Below are 19,007 nucleotides of genomic sequence, written 5' to 3'. Positions count from 1 at the left end.
CTCCTGTCTCCAAACGCTAAAACACCTACAGTATCACCCCCCAGACATGCTCTTTCCCCCAGCTGCAGCCAAACTGCACGATTTTATTGCGAACCTCAGCATGCTGGGCCACAGCACTCTGCTCTGAACTATTACTGAGCTGGGGAGAGAGAATAAATGAACAACACTTTAGCTACAGCAAACACCACACCGCCTTTGGGGAGCCGGCCCCTCCAGAGTCCTGCTTTGACACTTCCAGGGGATTCACTTTGTCTTCTCAGCCACATTCCTGCTCCACACAGAGCAATTTTCTGTAAAGTTTCCGTTTTCCTTTTACACCCCCACGGCATTGCCTTGGCTCCCTGGGGCTCGTACCCTCAGTACCGGCAGCTGATACACAGAATCTGTGCAGCGTGCTACCCCGGTACCCAAACGCGGAGGGGCTGTATTGCGGTGCAGGTTGTACTTAGCCCTTGCTGCAGGATTTTTCCTCTAAAATCAAGTATTTTCCCACAAAAATGATACAGCCCAGCCAGCTCAGAATCCCTTCAAATCCATATTTAGTTATTTATTCATTGTTACTCTAATTTTAAAGGTGGTGTCATGTCGTATCGCTTCAACTTTGAGTTTCAAAACTATACTCTTCAAAATTTGAACATGTACGGTTCTAGGGATTTTACAAGTAATTTAAGAGAAACTAACTGTCCATCTCTGCACCTCACCAACCCCAAGAGACTATGAAGTTGGACAGGTTTTACTGACTTGCATATGCCAGGACTGATTGCACACCGTAATGCTGGTTTTTGAGGATGCAGCTGTGGGAAGCTGGTTTGGCACCGAGGGCCTTTGAAGCGCAGGTGTGACAAGCAGGAGCTGGGAGGACTGCACGACGCTGTGGCTGTGCAGTGCCTTCGCCAGGTGAAGAACTTCATTTAGGTGTCAGAGTCCCTTTACTAGTGTTATGAAAGACTTCCATCCCTAGAAAAAAAACCCCAAAGTCAAGAAAAACATAATTCCCTCTTCTCTTGGGAATGGGAAAGCACCTTATGTGCTGCAGTAAGGTAAATCTTCTGAGATCATTCCTGGCGTTAGACGGTGTGTGGTGGCCATGACTTATCACGCTGCCCACAGCACTTGCTTAAGATGGGACCTTTCCAAGCCCTGCTCAAACGGCGGTGCTGTGCCAGCCCACCGCACGGGCTAAGCAAACTCTTACATTCAAGGAACATCAAATGAATAATAAGGAAATTACTTTGAATTTTTAAATCTGCTCGCTCCTGTGTGAGACAACAGTGAGCGTTCCGTGCGGCGCTGCAATGGGCTCCCGGGGGGGCGTGGGTGTCCCCCACCGTCCCCCCATCGTCGCCCCCCCGCCCGGTAACGCCGCAGCACGCAGCCGAGCGGCCGCCCCGTCGGTGCTCGGCGCTGCGCATCCCCCGCCCGCCCCCGCCGCCCCTCGCCCCGCCCCTCCGCAAAGGAGGGCCACCCCGATTGGCGCCGCGGCGGGGGGGGGCGTGGCCAGAGCCGCTATAAGGGCGGGGCGGGGGCGGGGGCGGCAGCACCGCGGCTCAGGCCGTGCGGTGCGGAGCGGACGCTGCGTTCCCCGGGCGGCGCCGCCGCCGAGCGGCCCCCGCGGCCCTAGTGCCCGCCCGCCGGACCTCGCCGTTGCCCAGCCCAGGTGCGCTGCGACCGGTAGTGCAGCCCCGAGCAGCGGGGAGGGAATGGGGCAGCTCATAGCGGTTTGGGGGGGGTTGCTTTGGGAGGGGGCTGCACCGAGTCCCTGTGGGGTGGAATTTCTGAGAGATGGCGCCGTGCCTCAGTTTCCCCACCCAGCGTTAACGGCGTCGTGGGTGCGTGGAGGACGCTCTGGAGCAGGGCACCCAACAAGTGGGAGCATCGTTAGACTAGGGAAAGCTTCATCAGGAGCTGGGGAGGAGCTGGCCGTCCGGTGGGTGGTGGGGGTGCTGGGTGCCTCCCCCGTACTTGGCTCACAGCCCTGGGGGTCGGTGCTGCTGGTGTTCCCGCGGGTGGCGGGGGGCTCGGTGTCCCGCAGGCCCGGGGCGCTGCGGCTGCTGCCGGCAGCTGGCGCCTGGGGCCGGCTGAGCTTTTCCTTTGATGGCTTGAAGAAGGGATCAGAGGGGGGGCGGGCATGGGGGGTGTCAGCCTCTTAGCAGGAAGATGCTTCGTACCAGCAGGAGAATAATGCAGCTCCCGCTCGGAACTGGTCATGTTGGGGGCCGAGGGGAGGAATTTTGTTGCCTGCCCTAGAACTGGAGGTTGCCAGAGGAGGGCTGTGCCAGCAGGGCAGGCAGGGTTGCCCCTGGCACGGGTAGAGGCACTGCTGGGGCCAGGCTGGCCTGGAACCCCTTGGAATCACAAAATTATTTAGATAGGAAAAGACCTTTAAGTTCATCAAGCATGAAAATCCTCAGCACGTGCCCCAAACTGAACACTCCTTTGCTACTTATGCAATCTGTGCCTGAGATTTCATAATTCCCAACTGTTGATACAAGGAGGGGAACGGAATTTCTGCAAGGAGGCAAAAATCCCTGTCTGGGCTTTGGGGAAGGTGCTGTGCAGGCTCGCCAGGTCTGTGCTTGGAGGAAGTTATTTTGGCTTTGCGCGAAGCGCTGAGCCAGAACCCTACAGCCGCAGATGCGAAGCAGACTGAGCACCCTGAGCACTAGCCCCGTGCCCAGCACAGAGCCGCAGTGAAGGTGGTGTGCGTGCCAAACCTCTTGGGAAATGACACGTTTAAACTCTTGTTGCAGCTTTTTTTTTGGGGGGGGAGCATGCTGCGGCCCTTCCACAGTGACAGCGGCCCCTTTGCTTGCAGGTTTTAGATCTGCACAAGAACCAAGATCAAGAAACCATGGCATCCATCCCATCGAGCGGCTCGCTCATGGCGACGCACACCTACTACAGAAGTAAGGGCACAGGGTGTGGGGGTGCTTGGGCCGGTGGACCAGTGGGCAGGGTGCGCTGCCAGGCTCGGTGGGATGTGGCTCCAGCGGCAAAAAAGCTGAGCTCAGGCATGTGCCTGCCTTCAGCTGAAGCCCCACAAGACCTGGTGGGCTTCTTGCTGAGAAAAGGGACCCCTAGCAGCCCCCCCTCCTGCTGCTTGGACCCTCCTTTGGGCCACTGCAGCCCCTGCCCAGTTGTACCAGCTGGAGATGGGTCTTGCAACCTCTTGTTAGGAAGGCTGTGGGGGAGGGGAGGTGGCAGCTTCAAATGCATCTTGCACTCGTGCTGTGGAAATGAGCTGCAAAACCAGTCTGGGCAATGGTAGCTACTGGTACCTCTCCAGGGGAAAGACTTTCTGGTTTAATGGATTGCCTAAATCAGAGGGAATTAAAAGTATTCCCCTTGAGCTGAAACGAGAACAGGCTTCTAGCAGTTGGTCTGAAACTGCAGGGATTACATGCAGGAATCTGCATCCTCTTGGCCTCAAGTCACCCGCAAAGGCTTGCCAAGTGTTGCATACAGATGCAAAGCCATTAAATAGTGTCCTTGGGGTTGCAAGTGCTTTCCTACAAGGGTGTTCAGGTCCTTTTCTGCTACCTGCTTTTGCCCAGCTCATAATCTCACCAGTATTCCCTTCCTAGTGGTTTCTATTGACCTGGCATGGAAGCTGGGCAAGTACTGGAGCGAGATAGCGATAAGGCTGAGCCACATCACCCCCAGGGATGGCCACGCCAAGGCCATGCTTTGCTTGTCGTGGTGTGACCAAGGGTCAGTGGTGGCTCTGATGGCAGTGGTTTCTCCACAGAGCGCCTGAGCTCCACATCCAGCAACAGCTCCTGCGGCAGCTCGGAGTACTCTGGGGAGGTCATCCCCCACCCCCCGGGTAAGTGCCACCAGTCCCAGCTCAGGGCCACGGCGGGGACTTCGCACCCAGCCCCTCCACTGCAAATTTTACTGGAGGTGACCCAGCCTCCCCTATGGGATGAGACTGGGGTGGTGGCAGGGCACTTGCACTGACCTGGCCTTGCCCTGGCACACACTGTCCCCCCAGGTCTGCCCAAGTCTGACCCTGGCCACTGGTGGGCCAGCTTCTTCTTCGGGAAGACGACTCACCCAGCCATGACCACCGTGTCAGAGTCCCCAGAGAGGTGAGTGCGGTCCTTGGAGGAGATGAGACAGGGGAGCACCAACACAGCACCCAGGGCAGCTGGGGACATCCCTGTTGTGTTCCCTGAGGCACATCCTCACCCAGTGAGTGATGTCCTCATGTCCAGGGCACCCGCTCCTTTGCTGCAAAAATAAATGCAGAGCAATAAGGGAACGCCTGACCCTCTCTTTGCTCTGTCTTGCAGCTTGGGAGCACTGCGTGTGACAACGGGACCAATGGCATGTGGCCTGGTGCCAGCCCAAGGAGCAGGACGGAGGCGTCACGCCAGCGAGCCCAGCTCCGGGCCCTCGGCATGAGTGGGTCAGCGGCTGCTCCCCACACCGGCGGGCACAGACCCCCCCCCCATAGAGTAGGCTGGCTGCTCCAAGGCAAAGGCACTGCTTTGTAAGAAAGTGCAGCGAACCCCTGACGATTCCCGTACCAGCCTTTTTTACTCTTTCTCAACGTAACTACGCCCTTTCCACGTGGACTTTGTAACATGTTTTATTTACCTTGTACTCATACAATGACAACTAATAAACCTGAGCAGCCTTTTAAAACTCAGTGGGTTGTTCTTCGTCTGGGGTGGGATGGCAGAGCAGCGCTGCCGGTTTGGTGGGGCTGGACCAGGATGTGGTGCAGCCTCTGACCGCAGCAGCAGGATCTGGCAATGCTGCATGGCGCAGTTGTGCCAGCGTGACTCACTGGTGCGTGTGTGTTTTGCATGTCAGCAAGACCTGGCTTGGCTGTGGTGATGCTGCAAGTGCCTCCCCCACCCTTTCCTCCATAGCTGGCTGCACAGCCTGTCCCTGCTGGCACTGAACTTGTTTTGCTCCCCAAGCACATTGCTGCCCTGCCCTGCCCTGGTACCTTCTGGGGTAGGAGTGAGTGCCTGGGTCTGGTCAGGGCTGGAAAAAGGATTTTGGTGCAGAATTAATGAGGGAAGAGAGGAGGCTTGCTCAGGGTTTGTGTTTAATGGGCCTGATGTCAGGCTGGAACTCATGGTGTGGATGGCAGCTTGGGGTATGCTGGGCTGGGCAGCCCTGGAGCCCAGCTGGCCCATCAGCTGTACTGCCCTGAGGGCTGTTTTGGCTGATTTTTTTGCTTTGAATGGGTCAGCTTGGCTGTTTGGCCCTTCTGTGATCTGCCTGATAGTTGGGAAGTGCTGCTTGATACAGCACTGAGAAAACAAGAGCCTGCAGGTGCCTGCATGCAAAGGGGCAAGGTTCCTGCTGGAGGCAAACAAAACCCTGGCGGGGGCTGATTTAAAGGTGCCAAATCCCTGCTTGGTCTGTTTTTAGCCCCAGCACGTGGTATGGGACAGTCCCTGTGTGCATCGGGTGCTGCAGGACCTCTGAGCAGTGACGTTGTACGGCTGGCATCCCATGTGAGCAGGGGCAAAGGCAAAGTTCCCCACTGCCTGGCCCAGGGAGCAGCTGAGGTGGCTGCTCTGCTTTGTGTCGCTGCTCCAGAGGCATCCGGGGTCACTTCCAGCTTTGCTTCTTGTTTCTGATAGGGAAAAAGTGTTGTGTAAGCTTTGCCCTGGGCGCTCTATCTCCAGGCAACAGTCCTTGTCCTCAGGGCAGAGGGTCTGGCTCCCCTGTCCCTAGGAGGGGCTGGGGCAGCACTGGGACCTCCGCTCCCCCTTGTGTAAGCATGTGCATCCAAAAGGAATGATTATGGGGGGGTCCCCAGGGCCAGCAGCCTTGGGCACGTGGTTTAGATCCTCAAAGGCTTCCAGCACCCTGTGGGTGACCTCCGTGTCCACAGCAGCACATCACCCCACCACTGATCTGACGTGGCTTCCAGCCAGGCAGCAAACCGCGGCTGCTCGGCACTGCTGGGGGTCTGCACCTACGCGTGTGTGGCTGTGTATCGCAGGAGGCATGGGGCAGCCTTTAAACTTCACAAAGTGAAGGTAAATCAAGCAAAAGAAAATAATTTTAAAAAATCATTTCTGAGTAAGACAAGACAAGGCACACTGTCTGGCCGGTGAGCTGGGAAGTGTGGCTGTGGCACTGGCTCATACCAGCAAGCACACAGCTCTGGGACCTTGCGATGCCCTGGCAAGCCCCTTCGGCTGTTGCTGGCCCCTGGGATGCCCCGGAGGAGCAAAGGGGTCTTATCTGCTGCTGGTTCCCAGCAGAAACCCCTCATTTTGGAGAAACAAATATTTTTTCCAAGCCTGCAACCTCAGGGCCTGCAGATTAAAGTGTAGATACACAAAGGTAAAGTCAATATTGCCATATTTGCTTGTTGGTCTTGTGATTGCAGAGGGTCCAACCCAGCAAATGTCCTCAGGCACCCTGGGACAGGCTGTTTCAGAGCAAAGGCACCAATCCTGTGTGCCTGGTTTTCAGCTGGGCGCTTTCCCTGGGCTGACCCAGCTCTGGGTGAGCTGCTCTGGCTGCCTGCTGCGATGCCACCAGCACACTGATGCTCCTCCATCCTGTTTTTGTACACTGCGTGGAGGTTAAACTCATGCCCACATTGCTGTGAGGCAGGTTGGATTTACAGCAGTAACTACAGCAGCAGTGAGTGGCTGCCCTGATGCCAGCAGCTCCCTGTCCAGCAGAGCAAAAGGGCTTGGAAAAGCCCTGCTGAGTTAAAGGGGATTTTTTAAAACATATGTAAAGACTCACAGACTTGGGCTCCTGCTCTGCTGGGGTGAAAAAAACAGGGAGAGCCTGGTCGCCTCACAGACTGCACTCCCAGGCACCTTCATCACATGGCTGAGAGCAAAGACCTTGGCATTGCCTTGGTTGCTTGCCTGGTGCTTTGGGGGCCTTTCTTGCCCCTTTGCAGCTCTCAGACATGTTCAGGAAAAGCACCCGACAGCTGGGCGCATTTATTTTCGTCTTGTCTCCATTCCCACTGCTGTGGGTGTCGGTGTCTTTTCCCAAGTAATGAGTGATGGTACAAGAGGGAACAGCCTCAAGTTGTGCCAGGGGAGGTTTAGACTGGATATTAGGAAAAATCTCTTCCCAGAAAGGGTTGTCAAGCATTGGAACAGGCTGCCTGGGGAAGTGGTGGAGTCAGATGCGTAGATGTGGCACTTAGGGACGTGGTTTAGTGGTGGGCTTGGCAGTGCTGGGCTAATGAACTTGATGATGTTAAAGGCCTTTTCCAACCCAAACAATTCTGATTCCAGCTCATCTCCCGTGTTTCGGGTCATCGTACTGCCCGTTGGGATGAGATAGCCAGGGATTCATTGGGCAACAGAAGCAAAACAAGCAAAGGGGCTCTTCACATGCTATACCCCTCCCTGCGCATCCCCTCTTGCCCTTGGGCTTGCTCTCGGAGGGCCAAGCACCCACCTCCCATGGCACCAACCCCCCCCCCCCCGGGACGGACATCGCCTCCTCTGCTCCTCCACCCCCACCTTGTGCCCTGTGACGAGACCCCGTGTTTTGACTGTTGATTAACTCACATATTTGGCAAAAAAACAGCCGGTGCTTTCCGCTCGCTCTCGGCCCTAGCAGCAGCCCTTGTGCCACCCCGCCGTCTCGCAGGAGCTCCCACAGCAGCCGTGTGAGAAATACTTCCTTTCATTGCCTTCCTCTTGCTGCTTGGGGATTTTTTTATTTTTTTTCCCCTCCAGCAGCTTTGCTTCCCCCTCACCCTTCAAAGGCCAATGTGGGACCTTAAAAATAGAAACAGACTGTGCAGCTCAAATACATCCTGTTAGCCTGACAGTGTTTGCAAATGCCAGTCGGTCAAGTTGAATCTGCAAACAGAGCACATGCCAGGCTGAAACCAGAGCAGGCAAATGCCTTTAACAACAGTATTTGCAATGCCCATTCTGGTGGGGTTCAGAAAGGACTGGGGACCCTGGCAGCTCTGCCTTCGTGGGATGGATTTTAGGAAGAGCTTGGTCCCCATAGTGGCTCTGATTCTGGGGGGATGCTGCAGTGCACTGCCCAGGCTGAGATCCTGGGAGATAAGAAAATCCTCGGCTCCCTCCCACAACTCTGTCTACTTCAAGCACATAATGACTCAGAGAAATGCCAAAAGCCAGCAGACCGTGCTGGAGGGCAAACCCAAGCAGCAGATCTGCTTCTAATGCAGCTAAGGAGGAGGAAAGAAAAGCTGCTGTTGGCAGCGCCATGTCCACCCCCCTCCACACCACCCATCGTGACATTGCTACAGCAGCCTGAGCTGCTCTGGGGGCATGTGGCTGATGGGGCCAGCACAGGCAGGAGGGCTCCTACAGCCCTGCCACCCCGCTGGCTTCTCCAGGGACCCCACTCCTGCACCGCTGCTCCCCACACCAGCCCCAGCACCCCACACACCCCCTTCTCCTGCTTAATTTTTTAGCTCCATCTGGTGGCAATCAGACTTGCAAATTTAATATTCTTACGGCTGCAACAGCCCTGCCATACCTGCACCATGCGTGTCTGTGCTCTTTCTTGGCATGCAATGAACCCGTCACCCGCCGCACTCGGCTTCGGTCTTCAGTTTCTTGTACGAGGGGATCTGGGCCGTGCACGTGTGTGCTTTCTGCTGGGGTGTTTGATCAGCCTGTGAAATGCTTTTGTAAGATGAAGGTTTCCTCTTGCAAATATGTCCAAACAAACCCAACCTGTTGCTTTTTCCAGCTGTGAACACTCTAGCCCGGAGCTGCTTTCCCGGGCACGGCTGCAGCTCCTGAGGGCTCAGCTACTGCCTTGCCCTTGCTCCGGCTTCATTGGAAGTGTGACCGGAGCAGAATTTGTCGCATACCAAAACCACATTCCCACCTCCCTTTTCCAGGCCCCTTGTGCACAAAGACTTGCTCAGTTATCAGCCAGACTTGTTTCTGCTGTTTTGCACAGCACGGATGCTGCTCAGACGCGGGGGGTATTGCACAAACTTTATTAACTTCGTATATTCCAACTCCGCTGTTGTTTCAGTGCAACCGGTCACCCCGTCTCCTGCAAACAGGCAAAATGGGGTTGTCAGGAGAAAACCCAAAGCCAGGCAGCCCTGGCCGTGCCAGGCTGCCTTTCACCCGCAGCACACCGTGCTCCCTGCCACTGGTGCCCCCAGTGTGGCCACAGTAGGTTGCCTGCACCAGCCTGGCGCCTTGGCACTGCTCCCACTGCTGCTTTTTCCTTCCGCTGCTGCCAAGGACAGCCCGGCCTCCGAGTGGGCTTGAGCAGGGGGGCAAAAGGTACTTGGCTGGAGCAAATGCTCCCCTCCCCCCCGCTCCACCCCAGCTTGGGCGGGTTAAGGTCCTTCTATAATGCCAGGCCTGGGGACCGGCGAGCAGCTGGGGGACCATCTCTTGGCTTTGCACCATAGGTGTGATAAGGAGTAAAACAGGGTGAAACAGTGTTTTCCTGAGTGCTGCCTCTGCTGCCCGCACCTGGGCTAAGGGGGCATTAAACGTATGAACCCAGAAACACATTTCTCTTGGAATAACTACACGATGGTGAGCAAGGCAAGGAGCCAGAGTGGAGCAGCCCAGGCAGGAGCTGCCTGCGCAGGATCCTTGTGCAAGCCGGGCTGCTGCCTGGGAAAGGGCTGGCAGACACACACTAAGGTTTAGTGCCCATCTGGATGCACAGAGACCAAAGAGTTATATATGTGTTTGCAAGAGTGGGACTGGTTGCAAACCATTGCTTGCTGGTCAGGGAGGGGAGCAGCGTGGCGAGGGTGGAGCATCCAGCAATGCCCTGCGAGGACTCGAGGATGGATGCACACACATTTATTGATAAATACACCGGACACACACTACAAGAAAAATCAAGCGGAGCCTCAACTGAACAAAAATCTGCAAACCTTCACGTTGGCGTGGGGAGCAGCAGGGACCTCCCACCCTACTGGCTGAATGAAGATGTAAACTCTGGGTGATACCTTCACTACCATGGGGCCTTTCCAGACTGCTACACAGCCAAGCGCTGGCAAGGAGTTCTCCACAACTCATTGCCTTTTCCCTTGGCTACCTCCCTGCATCCTGACCGAGAGGGACCATGGGCTGTTTTCTGGGGGGGGAAGTGCTTTCCTTGGAGCCCTGTCAGAGGGCAAACCAGAAGGAAGGAGCTTCTTGGTAAGAGCTGGCCTGGGTGGGTTTGTGCAGGAAGGATGGTGGGCAGGGATCCTTCAGGAGAGGGAGCTGAGCAGCCGTCTGTAGATGAAGCCCAGCTTCTCCCGCAGGGCCAGGAAGGTAGGACGCTCCTCTGTGTTGCCGTTCCAGCACTCCAGCATGATGCTGTAGATCTCGGGAGGGCAGGAGCTGGGCCGGGGAAGGCGGTAGCCCCTGGTGATTTGCCGTACGGTTTCTTGGTTTGTCATTCCTGCAAGGAAGGAGAGGATGCTCCTGAATCTTAACATCCCCAGAGGATGCCCCGAAGGTACACCTGCAGTGGGCCAAGATGTCAGCCAGCACTGCTGGTGTCTCTCTACCATGAGGCTGGTAGAGGAAAGGCTGTGAGAGATCATCCAGCCCACTCCACCTTCCTGCCTCCAGCTCCTACACCCACATTGCAAGCACTGAAAATCCCTCTAAGCAGCCCCCAAAGTGGACAACAACCTATTCATGCTCTAGGAGCTGCTTCTCATCCCTCGTGGAAGGGACAAGATAACAATTCGTGCCATGTTGGCTTTTGGGGACCATGGGCAAGCTGCCTGGCTTCTGGATGGAGCTGCACTGGATGGGGCTGGCAGCCCTACCTTCATACGGGATCTGTCCATACGTGAAGACTTCATAGAGCAGAATCCCGTAGGACCAGACATCAGACTTGAGGGAGTAGGTGCGGTAGTTGGCTGCCTCCGGGGCTGTCCACTTAACGGGGATTTTAGTGCTGCTGCTGGTGGAATAAATGTCATCCTGAAAAGCAAGGGGAGATGGGTCACGAGGGGTGGTATGATGAACACAGATGCTGCTTTTGGGGCTTTGCCGGGGCTGTGGGTTGCAAAAGGGGATGGCAGGGGGGTTGGCTGCAGCTTGGGGCAGCTTGGTGGCCTGGGGTGATGGGGGGGGAACACAGGATCCCACTGACCAACCTTGAGGAGCCGGGCAAGTCCAAAATCAGCAATTTTGCAGGTGAGTTCCTCTCCCACCAGGATGTTTCTGGCCGCTAGATCCCGGTGGACAATATGCTTCTCCTCCAGATACCTCATCCCATCCGCCACTTGGCAGGCGATGTTGAGCAGGTGGGAGGTGCCCAGGGACTTCCCTTCAGGACCTGTTAACCCAGATGATCCAAGTGTTGGGGGCAATCTAGCAACATCTATTTTGGATGTTCTGGTTTGTAAGGAGACCCTGTGCTGGCAATGTGGGACCAGGGGAACATATAAAACCTTGAACTGGAGGTCTTGCCCAACTGTCCAGTGGTACTGTGTGGGAAGTTCAGCACAGCCATGTGCTCCTCAGGATGGGACTGGGGTGAGCTCTGAAGAGACAAGTTTGGTCTCCTCCCTTCAAGAGGGACGTAGATGTGCTGGAGGGGGCACATTCGTTGCCAGAGATGGGCAACAACGCTGGTGGAAGAGTCTAGAGAACAAGTCTTATGAGGAGCAGCTGAGGGAACTTTTAGTTCTGGAGAAGAGGAGGCTGAGGGATCTTACTGCTGTCTACAACTGCCTGAAAGGAGGCTGTAGTGAGGTGGGCATTGGTCTCTTCTCCCAGTAACAAGCCATAAGACAAGAGGAAATGGCCTCAAGTGTCACCAGGGAAGGTTTAGGTTGGGTATGAGGAAAACTTTCTTCCCTGAAAGGGTGGTCAGGCATTGGAATAGCTTTCCCAGGGACATGGTGGAATCACCATCCCCAGAGGTGTTTAAAAAATATGTAGATGTGGCACTTAGGGACATGGGTTAGTGGTGGCACTTGGGTGGGCTTGGCAGTGCTGGGTTAACGGTTGGACTGGATGATTTCAAAGGTCTTTTCCAACCTAAATGATTCTGTGATTCTCTGGCACTATGAAGAGCACCCTGTGCTGCAATGAAGATGTGGACATCCATGTCTTGTTCAAAGCTGAAGGTGACCTTCTGACATGCAAATCTCCAGCTGGGCCTCTCAACCTGTCCTACCTGCAAGCTCCAGCTCCTCCGGCACCAAATATTGTTGGAGCCCCAACCAAAAACTAGGTCAGCGTGGGGGAGGAGGGGGGTGCACCCAGCAGAAGAACAGGTCTTGGTGGGAGTGGTTTGTCTTGTTTCCCTTCAAGACTGATGACTGGGTCAGGAAAAGAAAGGCCAAGAAAAATAAACTGATGGCTGGTGATGGGTGGCCTGTGACCTGTTGCTAGCTCTGCACACGAACAGAGCCATGCTGCTGGCCTGGGGGACGGGTCATTTCATTCCCAATGAAGGCAGAGTTGCCCAAGCTTACATATACTTAATACTTAAAGGGGGCTTATGAAAAAGGTGGGGACGGACTTTTTAGTAGGGCCTGTAGTGACAGGACAAGGAGGAAAGACTTTAAACTGCGAGAGGGCAGATGTAGATCAGATACGAGCAAGAAATTCTTCCCTGTGAGGGCGGCGAGGCGCTGGCACAGGCTGCCCAGAGCAGCTGGGGGTGCCCCGTCCCTGGCAGGGTTCAGGGCCAGGCTGGACGGGGCTGGGGGCAACCTGGGCTGGTGGGAGGGGTCCCTGCCCATGGAAGGGGGGTGGAATGAGATGGTCTTCAAGGTGCCTTCCACCCAAACCATCCTGTGATTCTATGAAACATGTCCACAGGGTTTCTGTGCACTACTGGGAGGTGGCAGACCATGGGTGAGATAAGAAAGAGGGATGAAGGTACCTACCGACACACTTGCCCTCCCAGGAACTGATACCCAGCCCATACAGACACCAAAAGGATCATGGCACTGTGTCTTTAGGTCTTGGGGTCACCCAAGACCATCTCCACTAAGCACCCATGGATTGCTCTGTGTTACCACTGATCTAAACAGGACCCAAACCTAGACTTTTGCTCTCTTAGGGTCCCCACTCGGATTCGTAGGGCCATTCTGGGTCACAGAAAGTATCTGCAGAGCAGCACTGCCCCGGGAGCCCACTCCCCATGGTGCCAGCATGGGTACTCACTGTTGAGGTAGCTGTGGAGGTTGCCTTTCCGCATGAGCTCAGTGATGATGTAGACGGGCTCATCCAGCGAGCAGACAGCGTGCAGCTGGATCAGCTTCTCATGCCTCAGGCGCTTCAGGTTCTGAATCTCCTTGGTGAAGTCTTCTGCCTTCATGTCAGCTAGGGAACAAAGCCAACGTGACGGTTGTGAGCTACTTTCTCATGTGCATGTTGGAAGCTCAGCACCTCCAGCTGGGATAAGGACCTTTTTACTCCTAACAGCCCACCTCGCTCATGTCTGCACACCCTATGTCTCAGATCCAAATACCCAAGATGTTTTCCACAGGGCTTTGGATCCCATTTTCAGGATCATATCCCCAGCAGGACTTGACATCACAAACCCATTTGACTTGACTTGACATAGCTTACCATGAACCCACTGGGCAGAGCCATTTTATAAAGGCACAGCCCAAGATTAGGTGGGTCCATAGAAATAGTCCAGTGGCCTCCTGCCAGGTCCTACCACAGTTTGCTTGATAAGACAGACACAGAGGCCAACAGGACTGGGAAACAAAAGGAGGTGAACGATGTGGCAGTGAATGAGAGACCCAGCTGGCCACATCTGCTCCTCCACCTACCTTTTATGATCTTGATGGCCACCGGCACTGTGTTCTTCCACAGTCCTTCCCACACCTCTCCGAAGTAGCCCTCACCCAGCTTCCTCCGCAGCGTGAACTCCCAGCGTGGGCGCTCCCAGCCATCCCTCTCAGGGGGGGTCTGCAGAATGGACATTGCATGCTCGGACCAGCCGCCTGGGCAGGACTTGCTGATGGTGCCTACACCAGCTTCTGGTGCCCACCAAGGCCTGGTGCCTACGGAGGAGTGAGCAGGACATGGTGCTCCATGACCTGCATTGCCCCAGGGTTGCATTGCGTTTCCATCTGCTAAATGTTCATTGGGGCACAAAGCATGGGAGGGGGGGGGGGGCATCCTCTGCATTACCTCTGCTGGGAGGCAATGTATGCAAGGGGGGAGATTTTTGGAGACTATATGAAATATCAGGAATTCAAGTCACAATTCATTGCTCATCAGACCTCGGAGGTGGCTCTTCTCCATTTCCACCAATAAATAAAAATGAGTAAATGCATGTTATTGCATATTATGTCTGATTTAGATTTCAGCTCATTAAGCATTTATTTTATCTTGCACCTTTCAGTTTTACTCTTGGATTATTCACATGTTTAATTGTTATTTCTAAGTCATAACCAGCGGATGGAGTTCTAATCAGGAAATGAGTTGGCAATTTGGGATTAATACTCTAATTGGATTTATGAGTGCCACAGTAATTGGCATGAAAACTATATAAAAGCAATGTGGTCTTATTATACGCTACGGAAAAAATGGGAAGCAGGGGTATTTCCAGATCCAAAGGGTTTTGTAACAATGTGGTTTCTTGTCTTTGAGGTGGAGAAGACATTTCAGAAAAGCCTGTGCGTTCTGACTGGTCAAAAATCCGTACAAGTGCTCTACCTGGCCTTAACATGGCTGATAAAAGGTGAAGCTGGCAGCTTTACTAAGGGTGTATTTTAAATTTAACTTAATAAAGCTCAAATCCCAAATAGACAGACTACTAATGTCTATTTTTCCCTCTTTTCTCTTTCCTTTTTTCCATCCTGGCCACCTTTGGGCCCCTGGCCAAGCTGTGCCCCAGGTGTACGCACCGCGGGGCTGCAGGGCTGCAGCAGGGGGCTCTGGATGACCTTCCAGTGCTGGGTGTAGAAGGCGAGGAGCTCCTCCATGTCGGGGAAGGGATGCCCCTTCTGGATGTAGAGGCTGCCTCCGGGGCTCTTGCAGATTCGGAAGTGGCTGACCTTTGAGTGGTTGCGCACTGCGGGGAAGCCCAAGGTGGGTAAAACTCAGCTTGTGCAATCGCGGCTCTTTCCCCCCTCCCTGCTGACTCTCACCCTCTCCTCTCCAGGCAGCCTGTCTATTAATTCACCTTAAAGCAACACAACTCACCCCTGGGCTATTACACCCCACTCCCCACCATCCCTTTTGCTCCCACCTCCCAGCTCAGAAGACTCCTACCATGGGCAAGTGGGGCTTGCTTGGACCTCAGAGGTGATGCTTTATTAGCAGGGATGATTCCCCAGGCAGATGCACTGCTCGGAGAGCGACGGAGCTCATTGCTGCTCGAGGTGGATAAACCAGCGGCTGGGCCTCCTGCAGGCACGCCACCACCCAGGGGCGATGGGCAGGGTGCGGGGTTTGCTGTGAATTTCTTGGGGTTGTTTTTATGTGGATCTGGACCAGATTGTAACAGCACTGCCTGGTCCGACCCCCCCAAACTCAGATTTCCGTATGTGGGAGCAGCCCAGGCCCTGGAAATCTGGAGTGGTAGCGTATTTTTAGACAACCCTCAGATCACAAAAGCCACTGGAATGAAATCCTAGGAGTCAGTGCCATGAAACCATCATTAAGCTTCCGTGAATTATTTATGGCTTTCATACCCTGGATGGGAGCAAAGCACTTTCCTTTGCCACAGTAATTCAGTAATCCGTATCTGCATCTATTAGCTTTCCCCACGCTTTTAGAAAACAGTCCGCTCACTTTAACAAGATGCTGTAAATTGCTTTAAACATTTCCATGTTTTTCTACCTGTGATGACCAAGCCAGGAGCTGCCCCTAAGGAACAGCCTGGTTCCTTTCCCTGCGCTAATTTTCTCTGGATAATTGCCACAAAATTACCTGAAAGAGAGTATTCGCCCTTGCTGCTCTCACTGTCCCGGACCAGGAAGGAGCCGTGCTGGTTGGGATGCGAGAGGAGGAGCTGCTCAGCTTCATTTCGGCTGATCTTGCTGAAGTACCAGCTGGGGGAAGGGAGGAGAGGGGTTAGCGTGGTGCAAGGAGATGGTGCAGACATGGGGCTGCATCTGTCCCAGGGGCTTCTGCACCTTCTGGGCCAGTGGGCGAGCAGCTCCCTACCACCATTTGCCCACCCCTGGCAGCCACCAAGCGAGCGGCACAGCAGCCAGTCCATGCCTCAGAGCCTGTGAATGTGGCTGCCACGCACACTGCTGCCAGCCTGCAACAGGGCTGCTTCCTTGGATTAGTTTTGCAGGCACTTGCAGCTTGCTGACTGCGAACTATTTCCTCCAGAAGTGGCTGGTCACCAGTGCATCAAGCTGGCCAGGTCTCAGCTCCATCCCAAAATCAGGAGGTTTACAGTGTGGCTTGGTGCAGCACCTGGGCTGACAGCCTGCAGTAAATAAAACACCAACCACCTAGTGCTGCGTGGAAGATGCTCTGGTGGGGTCGCACCCATGTGTCCTGCTACGAGAACAACAGCTACAGGCACAGGATCGCTTTGTGCTTCTTGACATGCAGCTCACAGACACAACCAGCTCTCAGAGCGCGTGAGCGAATTGCATCAATGAAAACATCTCTGGGAATTGCCCTTCGGTGCTCCAGACATGGTAGCATTGGTTGGGGACCTCAGCAGCACCAAGTCAGGAGGAAGGACCCAGCCAAACCCCTCTTCTGTGCCCAATCAGCACCGAGATTCATCACCGAATCTCCAGCAAGAAAAGGCAGGTTGGCTGGCCGGGTCCCGACTCAGCGGGATGCACAGCAGCGTGGGGAAGGGGCTGCTTCACCCAGCCTGACACAGCCAGGATGTGAGAAACCGAAGGTTTCATCATTAGCTGGGATCGCCAGTGTCTGGGAAACCGTGCAGGAAATTATATGTGATGGGGTTACAGCAGCTGAACAAATCACCACCCAGCTCCGACCTGCGGCTCCGCAGAGTCTGTGCACTTGCAGCTTGCTCCGGCTGCAAAGCCCTGCACGTTTGCTGCCAACCGCCCTCCCTGTGGCATCCCCCTCACCTCTGTCCTCGGGATGGGGCTGGGCACAGGCTGGGCATGCACACACGCACCAGCACACTCAGCTGTAGCCTGCCCAAGTGTTCTGTGCAATGGGACTGAAGCAGCGAGTTGACCCCACGGTCCTCACTGATGCGGTCCCAGCACGGTGCAAACCAGACGAGATTTGCCTTTCTGCAAAGCGCATGCAGGGAGGTGAGGGAGGGAGGGTGTCTCCCATCCCACCAGCTGCAATCACTGCCCCTGCACATCCAGGGCCCTTCCCAGGCTCCCCCCACTCCTTTCCTTTACCCCCACCCCCAGGCAGCACAGGGTGAGCACAGGGGGAGTCTGCAGGGTGATCACACCCACCCCGTCCATGCGCTCCCCGTGACTCAGGGCCTGGTACAGAGGGAGCAGCAGTGTCTCGGGGCGCTTTGCCTAGCGTGTCAGGACCAGGCTGCCTTATGCAACGTTGTGCCTGGGCTTTCCCCAGCTGAGAGAAGGCTGAGACATCAAGCCAAGCTCCGTGTCAGGTGGGAGAGGCACTGACAGGGAGGGAGCCCCCAGTCTCAAATGATCAGGAGCTGGAGAGCAGCACCACCGCCATGGCTTGGAGCTACAGAGCTTTGGGCTTCCTAGTAGGTCCCAGCCCAAACTGCTTCTCCCCATGCTCCTGAGCCCTTTGGAGCTGGCAGGGCTCAGGTACAAGCTTCCCCAGCTCCCACCCTCCCTGCTGCATGCCCTTTAATGCAGGCAAGAGGGAGAGGTGCTGGAGCAAGCAGGAGCCCATTTATTCAGCACCGTAGCTGCATCCATTCACACATCGCACCACATGCCAGCCCAGATCCACCCCATCGTGCGCAAGGGTGATGCACCCAAGAAGGGGGACCAGCATCTCTGCCCTTTGACACACCCCTCAGCCCTTGCTGTGCTCAATACTTCCATCCCGCTGCTGGGAGCTGCAGGAGTTTCATGGCAGGGATGCCCAGGGGAGGGCAGATCCCCACCCGGTCCCACCACCACTGATGGCTAAAGTAGGGGACAAGGAACTCATGCTCCCTGCTGTCGCAGAGGGTGAGTGCTGCCTTTCCCTGTGCAGGGACATGCTACCCTGTCCAGCATCCATCCCGCTACAGGTCCGGAGCATCAGATACTTACGGCTGGTGAGCAGAGGTGCCTTGGCTGAGGCTGGCCACGTACGCAGCAGGAACGTACCCCATGGCCGGTTCCCCCAGCAGCCGCCGGGCGAAGACATACTCTCCTTCTTCTCTGAGGACACGCAGTTTGTCCCCTGCACTTACGCTCAGTTCCTCCGCGCTCCGGGCTGTGAAAGCGTATAAAGCGATAAAGAGAGACGACTTGGGGATGAAGGAAATGGAGTTCGGCTCCGAGTGCAGCGAAACGGAATCAGAACCAAGATACCCCAGCGAGCAGCTCTCCGGCACGGAGCGGGGACGGAGCTTGTTCCAGAATGATGTCAGGAAGGTCAAACGCTTCCGGACAAACTGCTCCATCCCTGGCAGAGGCAGTGGATGCGGTGGTCTATGCCACCGCGCTTCTCCAGGCTGGAGGACAGGGCGATCCCAGGCTCATGCTGCCGGCCGGGAGGCTCATGCTGCTGTCCCGCGTCCCTCGCACGCGTCTGGGCGCTCGCTGGCCCTTCCCGGCGAACTTCCTATTTCTGAAAGTGAAACTGGTTGATCTGGTGAGACGAGTCTGCAGGTGGGACGAGTCTGCAGGCAGGAGTCCCACGCTCAGACCCACGGGCACATCTGGGAGACAGGCACAGCTGGAGCCAGCCTCACCGCTCTCGAAGGAGAACGGCTTTTTTTTTTTTTTTTTTTTTTTTAATTATTGTTTTAAAGTGTGCTCTCCTGCTTGTTACCAGAGCACCGGTAAACACAGCTCTCTGTTCTTCAAGCAGCTCTTGTGACAAGTGGCTGGCTCCAGCTAATAGTCTTGATCTCACTTGTGTGGGAGGGTATTTTTTTTTCCATAGGAAAATAATTGCATGCACAAATGTGAGAGATTTAAAACAGAATTAAGTAAACCTTAAAAG

General features: G+C 55.2%; 2 protein-coding genes across 4 annotated transcripts; one reads left to right on the top strand and one right to left on the bottom strand.

The window, feature by feature from the left end:
* The first annotated feature begins 1,523 nt into the window (after positions 1 to 1,523).
* Positions 1,524 to 4,654, top strand: PPDPF (pancreatic progenitor cell differentiation and proliferation factor). The gene is made up of 5 exons (XM_040607819.1): positions 1,524 to 1,657; positions 2,816 to 2,906; positions 3,749 to 3,826; positions 3,995 to 4,091; positions 4,296 to 4,654. Exons 2-5 carry the CDS (start codon positions 2,852 to 2,854, stop codon positions 4,405 to 4,407), a joined length of 342 nt encoding a protein of 113 aa, XP_040463753.1. The 5' UTR covers positions 1,524 to 1,657; positions 2,816 to 2,851; the 3' UTR covers positions 4,408 to 4,654.
* Positions 4,545 to 18,986, bottom strand: LOC121094382 (tyrosine-protein kinase Srms-like). 3 transcript variants are annotated; one of them, XM_040607813.1, is made up of 10 exons: positions 18,107 to 18,986; positions 15,831 to 15,952; positions 14,804 to 14,970; positions 13,721 to 13,859; positions 13,104 to 13,262; positions 11,078 to 11,259; positions 10,745 to 10,901; positions 8,473 to 10,368; positions 7,521 to 7,733; positions 4,545 to 6,290 (listed from the first exon to the last, which is right to left on the bottom strand). In XM_040607813.1, the coding sequence occupies exons 1-8, from the start codon at positions 18,460 to 18,462 to the stop codon at positions 10,175 to 10,177; spliced, it is 1,476 nt and encodes a 491-aa protein (XP_040463747.1). In that variant the 5' UTR covers positions 18,463 to 18,986; the 3' UTR covers positions 4,545 to 6,290; positions 7,521 to 7,733; positions 8,473 to 10,174. The 3 variants fall into 3 exon arrangements, with proteins under 3 accessions (XP_040463747.1, XP_040463748.1, XP_040463749.1); XM_040607814.1 differs by having other exon boundaries at positions 4,545 to 5,599; XM_040607815.1 differs by having other exon boundaries at positions 15,831 to 18,272; positions 18,371 to 18,447.
* Between the last annotated feature and the right edge of the window lie 21 nt (positions 18,987 to 19,007).

The sequence above is a fragment of the Falco naumanni genome, chromosome 10 (assembly GCF_017639655.2).
Source record: "Falco naumanni isolate bFalNau1 chromosome 10, bFalNau1.pat, whole genome shotgun sequence".
Taxonomy (NCBI): Eukaryota; Metazoa; Chordata; class Aves; order Falconiformes; family Falconidae; genus Falco; species Falco naumanni.
The sequence above is the reverse complement of the archived record's forward strand: the minus strand, read 5'-3'. Positions and strand labels throughout refer to the sequence as shown.